The sequence below is a fragment of the Rhinolophus sinicus genome, chromosome 5, assembly GCF_057876585.1.
Source record: "Rhinolophus sinicus isolate RSI-liver-muscle chromosome 5, RSI-T2T, whole genome shotgun sequence".
NCBI lineage: Eukaryota > Metazoa > Chordata > Mammalia > Chiroptera > Rhinolophidae > Rhinolophus > Rhinolophus sinicus.
Genome location: NC_142505.1, coordinates 61,970,776 through 61,984,473, shown reverse-complemented (window position 1 = coordinate 61,984,473; position 13,698 = coordinate 61,970,776). Strand labels below are relative to the sequence as shown.

General features: G+C 37.0%; 1 protein-coding gene across 2 annotated transcripts in view; it reads right to left on the bottom strand.

Moving 5' to 3' along the window:
* Positions 1 to 3,330: 3,330 nt before the first annotated feature.
* TAFA1 (TAFA chemokine like family member 1) overlaps positions 3,331 to 13,698 on the bottom strand; it is a 562,910-nt gene continuing 552,542 nt past the window's right edge. For both annotated transcript variants that reach the window (XM_019711753.3, XM_019711752.3), the window contains exons 4-5: positions 12,015 to 12,139; positions 3,331 to 6,236 (exon numbers count right to left, since the gene is read on the bottom strand). In XM_019711753.3, the coding sequence (XP_019567312.1) occupies positions 6,219 to 6,236; positions 12,015 to 12,139 (143 nt within the window). In that variant the 3' untranslated portion in view covers positions 3,331 to 6,218. The remainder of the gene's footprint in view (positions 6,237 to 12,014; positions 12,140 to 13,698) is intronic.

Here is a 13,698-nt window from a genome sequence, read left to right as displayed (position 1 = left end):
TTGGCTCTCTGCATGGCTGTTTCTTGATATTCTTTAGTTCTCAGATTAAATGCCACCTCCTCCAAGAGATGTTCCCTCCCATTATTTACTTTCTTGGCTCCCTTTGCATTTGTTTTATCATCATTTACTCATATAACTATTTGTTCACTTTTGTGTTTCTTTGTTTTCCCTGGAATAATGTAAAGTCTGAAATTATTCCCAGTATCTATTACTGTGCCTGACACATAGTAAGTGCTCAACAGATATTTGGTTATTGAATGAATGTGTGGATGAATGAATGAAAGCAGTCTTTATCTGTGAGTTGGGTGTACGACCAGGCATGAAAGGTCATAACTCTGCAGTAACTGGGTACCATGTGAATTTTCTTGGACAATGAGCCTGAATGACAAGAGGGCTGGGTGTGGAGAAAGAGTGGTCTGGCAATGACATTGTGTGTAGCTGTTGAAAATTGCCTTACATACCAGATGGCTCAGGCTACTAGCAATTTAGGTTCTAGATAAACATTCTGGACATGAGCAGGTGCCTTCTCCAGCATGCAATTACTTTTCTGTGTCAGTGGTGCTGCTCAAGTCTTGTTTATGTTGGCATTTTCCACTGGCTTAAAAACAGTAGCACTGTTAATGGCAAGTGGGGAATTCTATAAAGTTGAGCAAAGATCTGTCTAGTCTTTGAGCTCTCTAGAAAGAGACTGTAAAATAACATTTTGGCTTTTTTTGTAAGTCTGGTTTTTGTTTGTTTGTTTGTTTGTTTGCCTTCAGTGGGACTAGCTCTGACATGGAGCTTTTAGGTGACACACAGTAAAAGTAATCTGAGAATAATAACAATAATAACTACTTACCTACTGCTTTACATTTGTAAAACATTTCCATTTTCTCTATTTTCCTAGTCTTCCCATAAGTCTTTAAACTTTGTCTTTAAACTTTGTACAATGATCTCCATTTCACAGACATGAAAACTCACAGAGAGAGGTTACAAGGTTTTCTAGGTTGTAAGTGGAGGCCAAAGACTTGAATCTTTGGGGTGCTTTTTTGGCTTATAATTGTAGGGCTCTTTTCAATACACACAGGGCTTTTTAGTCCTGAAATGTGAAAGGGAGAGGAAATGTGACAGTGGTGAAGTGAATAGTTGGGGTGAGGGGGTGAGACCTCGAGAGATTCTCAAACTGGCCACCTTGAGGAGGATCCACATCAAGGGACAAAGAAATGGAGAATTCACACATGTGGAAGGGTGTGTGTGGGAGGTGGAAGCAGAGGGAGGAGGCCATTTTGATTGGTCAGCCAGAGCCTAGCATTCTTTTAACTAAATGTACAAGTTTCTCAAGTCTTAGCACCAGCTGTGGGATCTGCTGACCTTATACATCCTCCTTCCTGTCCCTTAATTTTGCTCCACACTAGTTTGGTGACTCCAAAATTGGAATCTATGGATGTTTAATCCATTTACTCTATTCTAGTACAGCGGTTGGCCCCTTTTGCAACCTTGGCATGCCCCCAATCGAGGATAACTGATGTCTATTACTGTACCCATAGTATTCCCAGTGGCAAAAGTAGCATAGGCTGAGTTTATGTGTAATGAACTGCAAATTAGCTGTATCTGTGCCTCTTTTTCTACTATCAGAGGAAGCACACGAGAATGAAATCCATGAGAATAATGTAATTTTAGGCCAGATTTGCAAACTGGTATCTCATAAACAGAATACAGTCTTCAGCTATATCTTAAAAAAAATAAAATTCAATGGGTTACCAATATGCAAAATTTGAAGATTTCATATAAACATCTGAGTTTCTGGATTTTCCTAAAAAAGAAAAAAACAGAATAACTGGACCACACAGGCTCCATGCATGGTAACACTCGGCTGGGCCCAAATGCTGCCAGCTGGAACCCTGCAAAGAGCTAGGTCTCTACCTCGTCACTGTGTGCTTTGGCACTAACAGGTGACCCTGGTTGTATGCCTTTTAGGCCCTGTATGGGAATTACTCATAACCAATTATAATTCCTTCCAAAATGTATTTGCAGGATTTATTAATAGTAAGAAGCCACTTTCAACCCACTCCAGAATGTGTGGCCACATATCCGTGTGCCATGGCCTAATGGTTGAGAATGACTATCTTAGGGAAAGTCTGGCTTCAGGTGTTTCTCATAGCATGCATGTGACTCTATTCTTGGGTTATAGCCTCTTTAAGCAGGTGGGAATTAGGGCTGGATAAATATTTCCTGGTCCATAAATATACTCAGTTATGGTCAATGTCCTGGCTTTCATATTTGGTGATCAGTTTTGTTTTTTTAAATAATGTAGCTAGCTGCCAAAGTAAATAAATGAGAACTTAACATTTTTTGAAATGACACAAAATTACCTAAATAAATAAAGTAAATAAATGAGAGCCACTTGTGGACCAATGACGTGAGAAAGCCACAGCAGCCAATGATATGCCCCTGAGATCTTTTACAAGAAAAAACAAATCCCAGCCTATTCAGCCTAAAATCTCTAAATGTTTAATAAGAGAGGATTTTAGTTTTCTTCTAATTTTATTATCTTTTTTTTGTGTGTGGGTATGTGCAACTAATGACTTCCTCTTTAATTTACTTTGAAGTGTGAACAAGATTCTATTTTGTTGCTTTTGTCTTGTGCCCAGGTGCACTAGGAAATACAATTCTGTCACTTCTGCTTCTAGTCCCTTAGTAGTGCTTTTAATCTTGTTTTCTTATATTTATAAACTAGATGGAGGTGACTTGAATTCGCTAGACACTAAATCTTTCATTTCGAAGGCAGACAGCTCACGAAAGGAGCTTTGTCAAACAAACCCTAATAGATTTTGAAATGGGACTGTCAAACTTAATTAAAAGAGAAACTCATATTAGGAAATGACATTTGAACTTCTAGGAGTGCATATCCTATGCAGGTGGGGAATGTGTGGATCTCTTCATATAAACATTTTTATGCCCTCCATAACTTATTATATCTGTGACAATGGCATTGTGGCATAACATACTGCACTATAAAATCACTATATTGCTTTGCAAAAGTTACACTGGATTTGATCAGAAAAAGATGCCGAATTGTGTATTGGTGAAAACACTCTTCATGAGTCTATAACGGAAAAAAGCCAGGTAGTAAAACTTCTCAATGTGCTTGCCAAGTCCATTAACACATAAATCTAATCGCACTAAGAAGGAAACAAAGAAGCTTTATCTTACTCAAATATTTTGGTCTTTGGAAATAACCCATATTTTCCCTTTTACCAAGAGAAGGGCTCTGGATGAAACTCTTTGCGTTTGCTCTAATTTTGTTGCAACATTATTCATCGTACTTGATGCACAAGCTCAAAATCAATATTAGTCATACCACACTGAGCTCTTTATTACCAGAAATACATGATATAAGTTTTGAAACCATAAATGTTCAGAGTCAATAGGCAGATGGTAGCTACTGAATTCCCCAAACTGGTGCAAGTTAAATTTAAACACAAGTTGGTGGTTCACACATTTGTGTAAGGGACTTGGATAAATTTAAGTTGAATTTGACGACATTTACAAACATTTGAACTGTTTTATTGGATGGATGCCTGATTCTAATGTGGCCTTTTTTTCCGCTTCTTTCTTCTTCCAGGTCTTTCAAATGGGGGGCTGTTGCATTGAATGACCAATAGGAAATGAACTAATAGACCTGGACCTCTAGACTTGCTTTTTCATTGACTTAGAGGCTCTGGTTATAAAATAGGAAAAGCTGTGAATTCCATGTATTGTAAATTATGATAAGGATCTGTATGTGTGAGGCCATAGAAAAGAGAATATCCTTTTTTCTTCTCATTGGATTTTCATTCAGGACCAACACTTTTAAAAGGCTATTCCAGTAACACTAATCTCATAGAAAAGGCCATATGATCAGGGAATTTGGGACAATAATAATGCTTGCAGGGTTTTTTAATGGAAATAATCTCATTTTAGTTAATCTTATTTAAGAGTGTTAGGAGATTTTATGTAAAAATCCATATTTCTGGTTCTTTTGAAAAATTAAAGCTATGATAAAGCAGTGACTATATATCCTCACACAAAAGTAATTTTTGTAGCTTCTCATTAAGCAGGAAATGAGCTCTCCATTAGTCAAGTGAGCACTCAACATGTCTGGATTCTGGAAGTTTTTTACTTGGCTCCTCCATTCTAATGTTTCTTGAAGATACACAGTGTCTTTTTGTGTAAAGGCTCTGAAAATTCTCTCAGTAAATATTTCTATTTTATTTTGTTTAAAAATACTCCCAAATATACTTGATTTCTTTCACATTTTGGGATTTACTGTTCTAGATAATTCTTTGAATATTTTATTTCAGTTTTTACTCCAAAAATTACAGATGAAAGTCAATTTCTTATGTTTGGTACAATTACTTGGTACATGGATATGGACCATGAGTTCAAGAAATTCTTATTTTCTGGTATGAATTTTATGCTACCTCCTGACAAATGTTTGTGAAAATGCTTGGGAAGCCTAAATTTTGCAATGCATATTCCATTTCCTTACTGGGTACTTTTATAAGCATTCAAAATGTAGAATCAATCTATCTGGTTAGAGTGTTTACACATTTAGTCAGACTTCAAGCTATATGGTAGGGATGAAGGAGCTTCTGGATTTTACCTGAGGTTTAACATTAAAAAGTCTAGGGGACCTATTGTGGTGCTGATCTCATAAGGGGCCCTAACAACAATGTATTCAAGAGAAAAGGCTTTGGAGAAAACGCAGGTACACTTGCAATATGATAAGTAACATCTAGTACTATTATGCTCTCCCCAGGTGAACTAGAACTTAAGTAGATATTTCCTTCATATAAGTATCAGCTGAGTAACTCTCAAAAAGAGAAAATGGGCAATAATACTTTTTTGGGATGTGAACCCCATATGTATCATCCAAGTCCTCTCTATGAAGGCCCAACAATGGGATTTGACTTTCCATTTTGCTGGCAGAGGATGCTGCAGTCATAATAATGGGTTTCTGGTTTTCCAAATGTTAGGGCTGAAAATAGTGGCTGTTATGGCAGCAAAAACTTCACAGACTGACTATGAGTCTCTAAACCAGGTATTCTCTGGATTTGGCTAAAACTGACTCAGGAAAAATAAATGGCAAATAAAGAGGACAAATAGGTTTAGAAAGAGTTATTTACCACTTTAATAGGGCGGTCCTACATTTGGTCACATAGATTATTCTGAAACCTAATTGCTGTAATGGTTTTCCTGTCTCATCAGAAGAGATCTGAATGCTCTTGGAAAAAGCAAATCAAACGTAGAAAAAGGTGCCATGATAACACTTGTTGCTACAGCACTATGTACTTAATGATGCCGGACTTTGGATTTAATCAGAGGACGTTTCTGCAGCCTAGGACAGCTATACAAAGCCTTAAGACATTGTATTTACAGGACTTATTAACACAAGGATCCATATGCTACCATAAGTCTGCGAGAGTCTTACTAGCATGGTGGAGCCGCTCCCTGCAGAATCCTCACATTCTTATCTGGGTAAAAGCTTGTAGTTCTAAAAATATTTTCCTGGAAGAGGTTAAAACGGTTATTATACATCAATTGAATATAAAGCATGGTTATGTAAGCCAAGCTTGCATGCTAATATTGCAAGGGCAGAAAGCAATAAAACAGGATGCTGTGCTTCCTTGGGCCATCTGTGGAAACAGAAGAAGCTCTGGTTCAGCATTATGATGTCTCAGATTCCAGGAGTCCAACTGTGGCTGGCCTTCCAGTGTGAGTGCCGTGTTGACCTCTCAAAAGGGCACATGTCTTCTTTGCCAATAGAAAAAGAAATGACAACAAAAAAGAAACAAAACAAAACATCCAAAACTCAAAGAGATACACCAGCTGCCTCAAACTGTGGTACTGTTCATTTCTTGAAGAGAATATATAATATTTCAAAATATTATATACACATATATTTCCAATGGTACAAAGTAACTGTAGATCCAAATTAGAAGAGAGTTGATCATTCTTCACAATTCCCAAAATTTTCATTGAGAAAACTCTTTTATTTAAAACACACTTTCCATGGTGTTGGCCAAAGACTCTGGGTTTTTCCACTTTGTGACACACAGTAAAAGCACTGTGATTATCTGGTAACCAGTCAAAGTGCAAATAAATCCATTTGGCTTGTAAGTGTTAGATGTTTTAAATTCTTAAAATGTATTTTCTGCAGAGTTGGTTTTCCTTTATTACTACAACAAATGCTTCTGTTAGGTTCTTGGGTGAATCTGAAACCAAAGAAAGAAAGAAATTTCAGGGAGAAAATAACCAAATGAAGGCACAAAGAAAGGTGATTAGGCAGAAAATGAGGACATCTCGAATTTTTAGGATGTTGCTTCTTTCAAATGATCTAAAGTAAAAAATGTTAATGTCTACAGTTGTAGTTTTCAAATGATGATCAAAGCACACTGACAGGCCACCATATTTTTATCAATTTATTAAATTAATTTTGCCACAACTGGGGAGATAGACATTTGGAACCATGTCTAACCAGAATTGGCCCCGTGGGCATGAGATCCATGCAGTCATACAGAGCCCTGTACTGGAAAGGCTGTCACACTTAGTTTAATGACTTGCTGCTGCCATCTTGAAATTATTAGCAATTTTTGAACGAGGGACCCCATGTTTTCATTTTGGACTGGGCTCTGCAAATTATGGGGTCAGTCCTGTGTCTGATGAGACCTTGAACTGAATAGGTCATTCCAAAACCTTGTCATGTTGGCCTGCTGTAAGATCTAAAGGGGAAGTCATTGCCAAGGTTAGACTACATTTGTTTAGGAACACAGAAGTCTTTTGCAAGGTGAGGAATTGTGCCTCAAACAAAATGACATAATGTTGAAAAGCAATCAAGGGCATACTCCTGTAACTATTGATGCCATTTATTCCATTTGAATGAGATTCCCAAAACTCCAATATTCAAAAACGTGCATGCACAGAGAATCAATGGTTTAGAGCATAAATGATGATTCTAATAGGGTCGAAGCTTCTGCTTTAGAATTCTAGGACATATGACTTTTTTTTTTCATCATTTTTTAATCCCTTATAGTCTTAGAAATTGAGTATCTGAGTCTAGGTGTGGAAGTCCATTTGAAGTTTTAGGGGTTAGTAGGAATAGTAATAAATGTTTGCATTCAACAGTTGGTTGGGCCAGGGGTAGAATGTCTGAGAAATCTTCACACACTTATTTTTGTATCCTCCCCATCCTTCCAAACCTTGGTTTCCTACATTCCAGTGGCATTCATCACCTTCTGTTTAACTGCTTTCTTTTTTTACCAAAAGGAGGAAGAAAGTGACATTTACAAAAACTGCCTTTCTTTTATTTCTACCAACCCACCATACTCACTCCCATCCACCCAAATTTAGGCCCTATCCTCCATGGAAGACCAGGAGCCCTGTCACGTCTACCATCACATTGTTAATGCATTTATACACTAACTTTAGATAGTAGAGACTAAAAATACATTTATTGGCTAAAGAAATGAATGAGTTCACTTTGACCAGGCACAATTGTGATATTGTGATAGCAGTTGTTTCATTCTTCTTTCCTGAAATCTCAAAACACCTCTCTCTCTCTGTCTCTCTGTCTCTCTGTCTCTCTGTCTCTCTCTCTCTCCTCCACCTCCTCTCTCTTCCCCCTGCCCCAATTTTAAAGACATCTTATGCAAAATAGAATGGAGATCAAGAAAGGCTGTCAGAATACTTCAGACATGGTGGAATTTTGAGTGAAGATGCTGAAATAAGCCAAAGTTAGCACTTTACCCTTTTAGTACTACACAAATCACTGTGGAGATACACAAAGTCAGTGCTGCCATTAGGAGGATGGGCCCAGGAGGGAATGGACAAATGATTGCGGTGGGTTTGTGTTGGGCCAATCACGTAAAATGCCCATTTGACCAGATGGTTGGTGTGATTAGGTGTGCAATCTGAGGTCTGTTCACTTGACCATTTTGGGAATGAAACTTGACTACGTTGTGCACTAACTGTTGATTCTCTCACTTGTCTGAAAGACATTAACCTATTGGGCTGTAGGAAATCCAAAATTGCTTGATACTTCCCCAGGTATTATAACACATTATGTTCTACTATTTTCATCTGCTTATTTTTCTTTCCAAATGATTTTGATTTTCTCATTTCAATTTCTTCTTCTTCCTTTCCTATCCCCAAACAACCAATGTTCACTTTTACCTGTGAATTATTACAGCATTGCCAAACAACTTATCTCCTCTATGGGGAGGTCTGTCTTTCTAAATTATGCCATTGTTCCTGAACACACAGTGTATAGATTTGTTCCTGAATGCATGAGCTATTGTCTTTCCAACTTGCGTTTTTTAAATATAAGTTTAAAGAAAATAAATAAACCAGTAGGTATCCAAAACCACAGGAAAAAAATCTCTGGTCAATATTTAAGCTGGTTAGTCTTGCTGTAAACTACCAATAAAGCAATTTTAATAAAACAGTTGAAGCAATGATCAAGCAGGGACAGGGTTAAAACTTAGCCATGAAACTTTACCCAGATGTACCAGGCTTCTCTCCAGGGGGGTGTCTGTCACAGCTTTATTCTACTCCAGGCTGGGTTTAGAAAACTGCTTAAGGGTGACTACATACTCTCAATAGGTGGCATTCACTCAGGAAGCTTCCTCTTTCCCTAAGATTTATTCTTTCAAATCTGAAAGGAAAGGCTTTGCCTAATTTCACTCATCTTTCTTTTGTGTGGTCTGTTGTCACCCAAATCCAATTTCACCAAGGTTTGCCTTTAGATTGTGGCCTGTTACCTTTCCCTGGCTACTCCACAGTCTGGGGTATCGGGTGTTTAAATGAAACACTGAATTTCTACTCTCTGCTATCTGTAAAAAAGGAACATCTAAAAGTCTAAATTAGATTACACTTTGAAGCATCCTTTGTTTATCTACATTTCAAAGACTGCTGAGAATTCTGGTTTAGATGATTATTTGGGAAGTAATCCCTATAATAGGAAGGTTTTGAAAGAAACCTGTATAGGGAAAAACAATGATGTACCATGAATTGTTCTTGCAAATATCTTTATGTTGGAGTTACTTTTTAAAATAACACATGAAGGAAACTCTCAGTTGTCATTAACAATCTGGGTATGTTTCTTTAGTTTTGTTGTTGTTGTTTTGTTTTTGTTTTTTTTCCTAAGAGCCACTCTCTTTCAATAAATCTTACACATAAAAACAAAAAAAAGGTGATTTTCTTTATTTTTATTTTCACATTGATAAGAACTTGAATAATTTTTTTTATCCTGAAGATTACCTCTTATTTAAGAACAGAAAAATGAAAACATGTGATTCAAATTAAAGTATATTTGTGAATTGAACTCTTTTAAAAGTTAAATTACTAGAGTCAATATTTGAAGTGTGTAGGCATATTCATTCTCTAATGGGGAAAATAAATACTAAAAAAAATTACTATAAAACCTATTTTCAGAGCATATGATCTAAGGACTGTTGTTTGCACACCATTTATACAGAATGGAAAGCTCCTGTATGTATCGTCTGGATTTAATTGGTGCTTTTGTGTTTAAAAGTGCTTGCTTCATTGTGAATATCTTGGTAAAGAAGAGGGGAAAATGTAAATCAGGAGTAGTGTCGGAGTCTTCTCAAGGTTTAAAAAGTACATTTTCTCTAGTGTCTTCTTTTTCCTTTTCTAAAGACAGACTTGAGAATTCTGTTTTCCGACTCACAAGGCTGAAGAGCAGGCTCTCATTTCCTCCCTTGCAATGGATGCACACGTCGGAATAGGTACATCCTCTGCTTTCAAATGCACTGCAAGGGCGATTTATTTCTCTCTTACACTTGATTCTCTGGCTTGCATTCAGCCCACCCAGGGAGGCAGCAAACCTAGTGTGTTCCAGCGTCTGATACCATGATCAACTTCTGCGCTGTGCGCCTGTGAGGCCGGAAAATGTCTAGGACGTACTTACAACATGCCTGATGCTTTTAAAATATTCTCTACAGAAGTTGAATACAGAAAGTTAGATAGGTCACAAAAAGTCGTGATAACAATGTCTGTGTATTGTTTGTTTATATTTTAGCATCCGAAGAGTCTTCGAGTTGGTACTCTTGGATTCTCACCTATTTAACTCCTGACATCACTTAACTTGCATTATTGTTCTTTACTGAGTTTCAAGTCTGGAGGCACCCTAAGAGCAGGGTTTACCTTCAGTAAATGTTGATCATTTATCATTTGGAATAGAGAATGGAGATTTGGCAGAAACTATATCAGTGACATTTTCAAAATAATGATAAAATTCACGATTCTGGAATTACACTAGGAGTAATAATTTAGAGTAGCTTAAGACCTACTTATGAGGGTATCTTTAAATTATTTGGTAAAATAATTCTCAAGAAAAATGTAACGAAAGGGAAACCTGGAACCCACACTCCACTGGATAATTAAAATTGTTTATGTGGGTAATTTACACCAACCAAGCTTATTTCTGAGGGTATTTCTTCTATAGGTATTTCATTGAAACAAAATACAGTAATTCATGCTGAACTTCTTGGGTGTTTGAAAATGCAGGTTAATAAGCTAGGATGGTTCAGAAATCTCTCCTGCCTGCAAGTCAGGGAGGTGTGGCAATTTATTAGCTAATGTGATCAGTACAGGCAGTTAAATTTGACACGCAAAGCATCTCCTCCTATTACATATAAAATAAGTGTTTATATGATATTATATAGCATTACTTTTGTTTTCTGCATCACAAAGCTGCAAGAACCAATTTTATTTTTTGAAAAGATAATGCTGAAAAGAAAGATCAATTTAAGACTCATAATACAGGGGTTGGAATCAGAGATGCCCTTTTAAATTTAAATCACCCTTTGGAAGACTATAAGTTCAATATATTGGGATTTGTAATTGGTGGAGCTTGCTTTAAAAAATATCCAACACACTAAGATACATACACACAACAAGGTTCATGACTATACACACATATATATGGTACACATATATGTGACTATACACACACACGCGGTGCCAAAAAATGTATACACATTTTAAGAAAGGAAAACTGTACCAGTACCAGAATTGTAATAGTCAATATATACCGATAACAAAAGATGAATAGAAGTCACAGTTGACTTCTGTAGTTATAAGAGGTGCTCAAAGTGGTTACCATCAGCTTCCAGACACTTCTGTTTATGGCAAACTATTGCTTGAGCAACGCTGACAATATTGTCCACTTGTATACATTTTGGGGCACCCCTGGTGTGTGTGTGTGTGTGTGTGTGTGTGTGTGTGTGTACATATATATGATTGGTTGTTAAAATAGTAACATATCTTTGTACTAGTACATAGTTACTGTCTTAAGTGCCTTGAGCACCCCACCCTTCCCACTGCTTCCTTTAGGACTCCCAGACTTTCTTATGGTCCAGTATTTACAGGGTCAATGGTGGCCTAGCTGGGCCTCTCCATCCTGCTCCAGCATCATGACACCCATTCTGATGGGTTGCGTAGCCTCACCACACAGGTTGTTATATATTTTGAAGATAACTCCTGATTTAACCAGAGAAATCAAAGAACGATTATTCACATCCCAAAAACCTTTCACTTCCCTATAAATTCATCAAAAAATTCCTTTAAAGAACCTTTGGAAAATGGCTGTACCCAAATATAGACCTTTGCAACAAACCATCTGGATGAATAAGGCAAGACCCTTATTTTATTATCTATTCTGAGCACCATAGATGTTGGATGAATTATCCAAATAATTGCTTCACTGGTCCTCTTTCCTTTGGCTGTTGCAATCTAGCTTTATTTAAGAGCCAGTGACAGAAATGCTAAACTGCTCAGTGTAGGAGAGTTAAGTTCAATCTCTAACTTCTTGTTGATAGATGGACACTGATTTGAATAGTTAAGAATGGTTTTTGTCAGGGAAAAGGCTTTCTTCTCTCCTGTTCAGAGCTTCCTGGGTGGTGTTTGTATAACACAAAGGCAAATAGTACAGTTTGTAACATGCATGAGACATTTGAAATAAATGGACTTACTCTTGTGGTCTTAATTTTATTGCCTGTAGCGCACATCCATCCGGAATTATCAGGCAGTGTCTTACATTCTTCTCCCTCTAGACAAGGCTCCATCTCACACCACCATTTCCCAATCACTATGGAGGCTGTGCAAAAACAGGGAACAAGTGTGTTTGCAATTTGTCCAAACAACGTGTGCAGTGGTACTGTGTCCCTCTGTAGATGTTAATGCTCTTTGAAGCAACTAGGTCCCATTTAACCATCCATAACTGGCTAAGAATACTCTATTAAGAAGAATCAATTTCATTTATAAATCTTACAATGCAAATATAATTATGCTGTCTGGGTTTATCAGCAACATTTTGTCAAAAATCCCCTGTACAGTGAAAACATACGGACCGGGAAGTCTTACTTTTTGGAGGAACTTGAATGTTGTTAGTTTTTATAAATCAAAATCATGTACAATTTCTTTTCAGTGAAGAAGACAAAGTGCTAGATGCTCATCAGAATGACTGCTCAACTATTTTCATAATGGCCCAGCCAACCTAGGGCCTCTGAGAATTTCAAAGGCCTACCAAAAGACAAAAATGAATTGACCAAAAGTACAAAAGAAAACCTGAAAAACCAAAAAATTCAAGAGTACAGTCTTTACAACATTATTGATTATATTCCCCAAACTGTTTTTCATATCTCTATGGCAATATTGTGACTACCAATTTCTGCTTTCTAATATATGCAATGTCAGAGGGGTATTAGATTGGGGGAGGGGGATTATTACTTTGTGAGCGGTGTAAATGTCTAACTATTACATTGTTTTGTACACCTGAAACTAATAAAAAAAACCCAAACAAACAAACAAGCAAAAAAAAAAATCAAAAGTAATAATAAATGAAAATATTTGTTTACAGTAAAAAGTGTATTTGACACAGCCTGTGGTATCCTTTTAAAATATTTGATACGAGGTGGGTGGAACTTTGAAAAGTTGAATCCCTGATGAAACAGCCCTGTTTCAGGACGATATCAAGGTTGACCACAATGGAAGCTGGCAATGAATTTAGTGGCTGTATTCACAGCACACTTTTTTTTTTTTTTGATAATGAGATTTTCTAAAACTAGTGACTAGCTTCACTCAATACAAATCAAGAAGCTCCACACTTTTCTTAATGTCCTGAGTGAAAAATTATTTCTGAGTGACCATCAGTCATTTCTGAAGCTCCTCAGGCCTCTCCATTCACAAATCCTCCTCGACTGTTCTATTTGAAATCTTCAAGATGTCTGCCAGTGTTTTTGTTGTGACCCTTCCGGGCTGGCTGTTTTCAGTGGACTGGAAGTGCAGTCTTTACATCACCACCTCTCAACCCTCACAACCCACAGATGAGTCTCCATCATGATGCTCAAGTCTCAAAACAACAAAGCAACCAAATGACATCTGTTAATGGCACAGAGGATTAATTTGAAAATGAAATGGAGTAAACTCTGAAGTGAAGCAGGAGCACATTCAAATTCTCTCTCCATTTCACATTTGCTAGAGGGATTAGATTGCGAACTTAAAGCAGAATGGTTTAAACACCCAGATATCTATCTGCATTCAGGTTTTCCTCTTTCTCTATAGTTTTGTTACTTCAGTCTTTCTCTCCTTTAGAATCCAGTCTTCCTCAATATTTGAGTAAAAATTCCTATGCAGGATTACATATGCAAAATCATG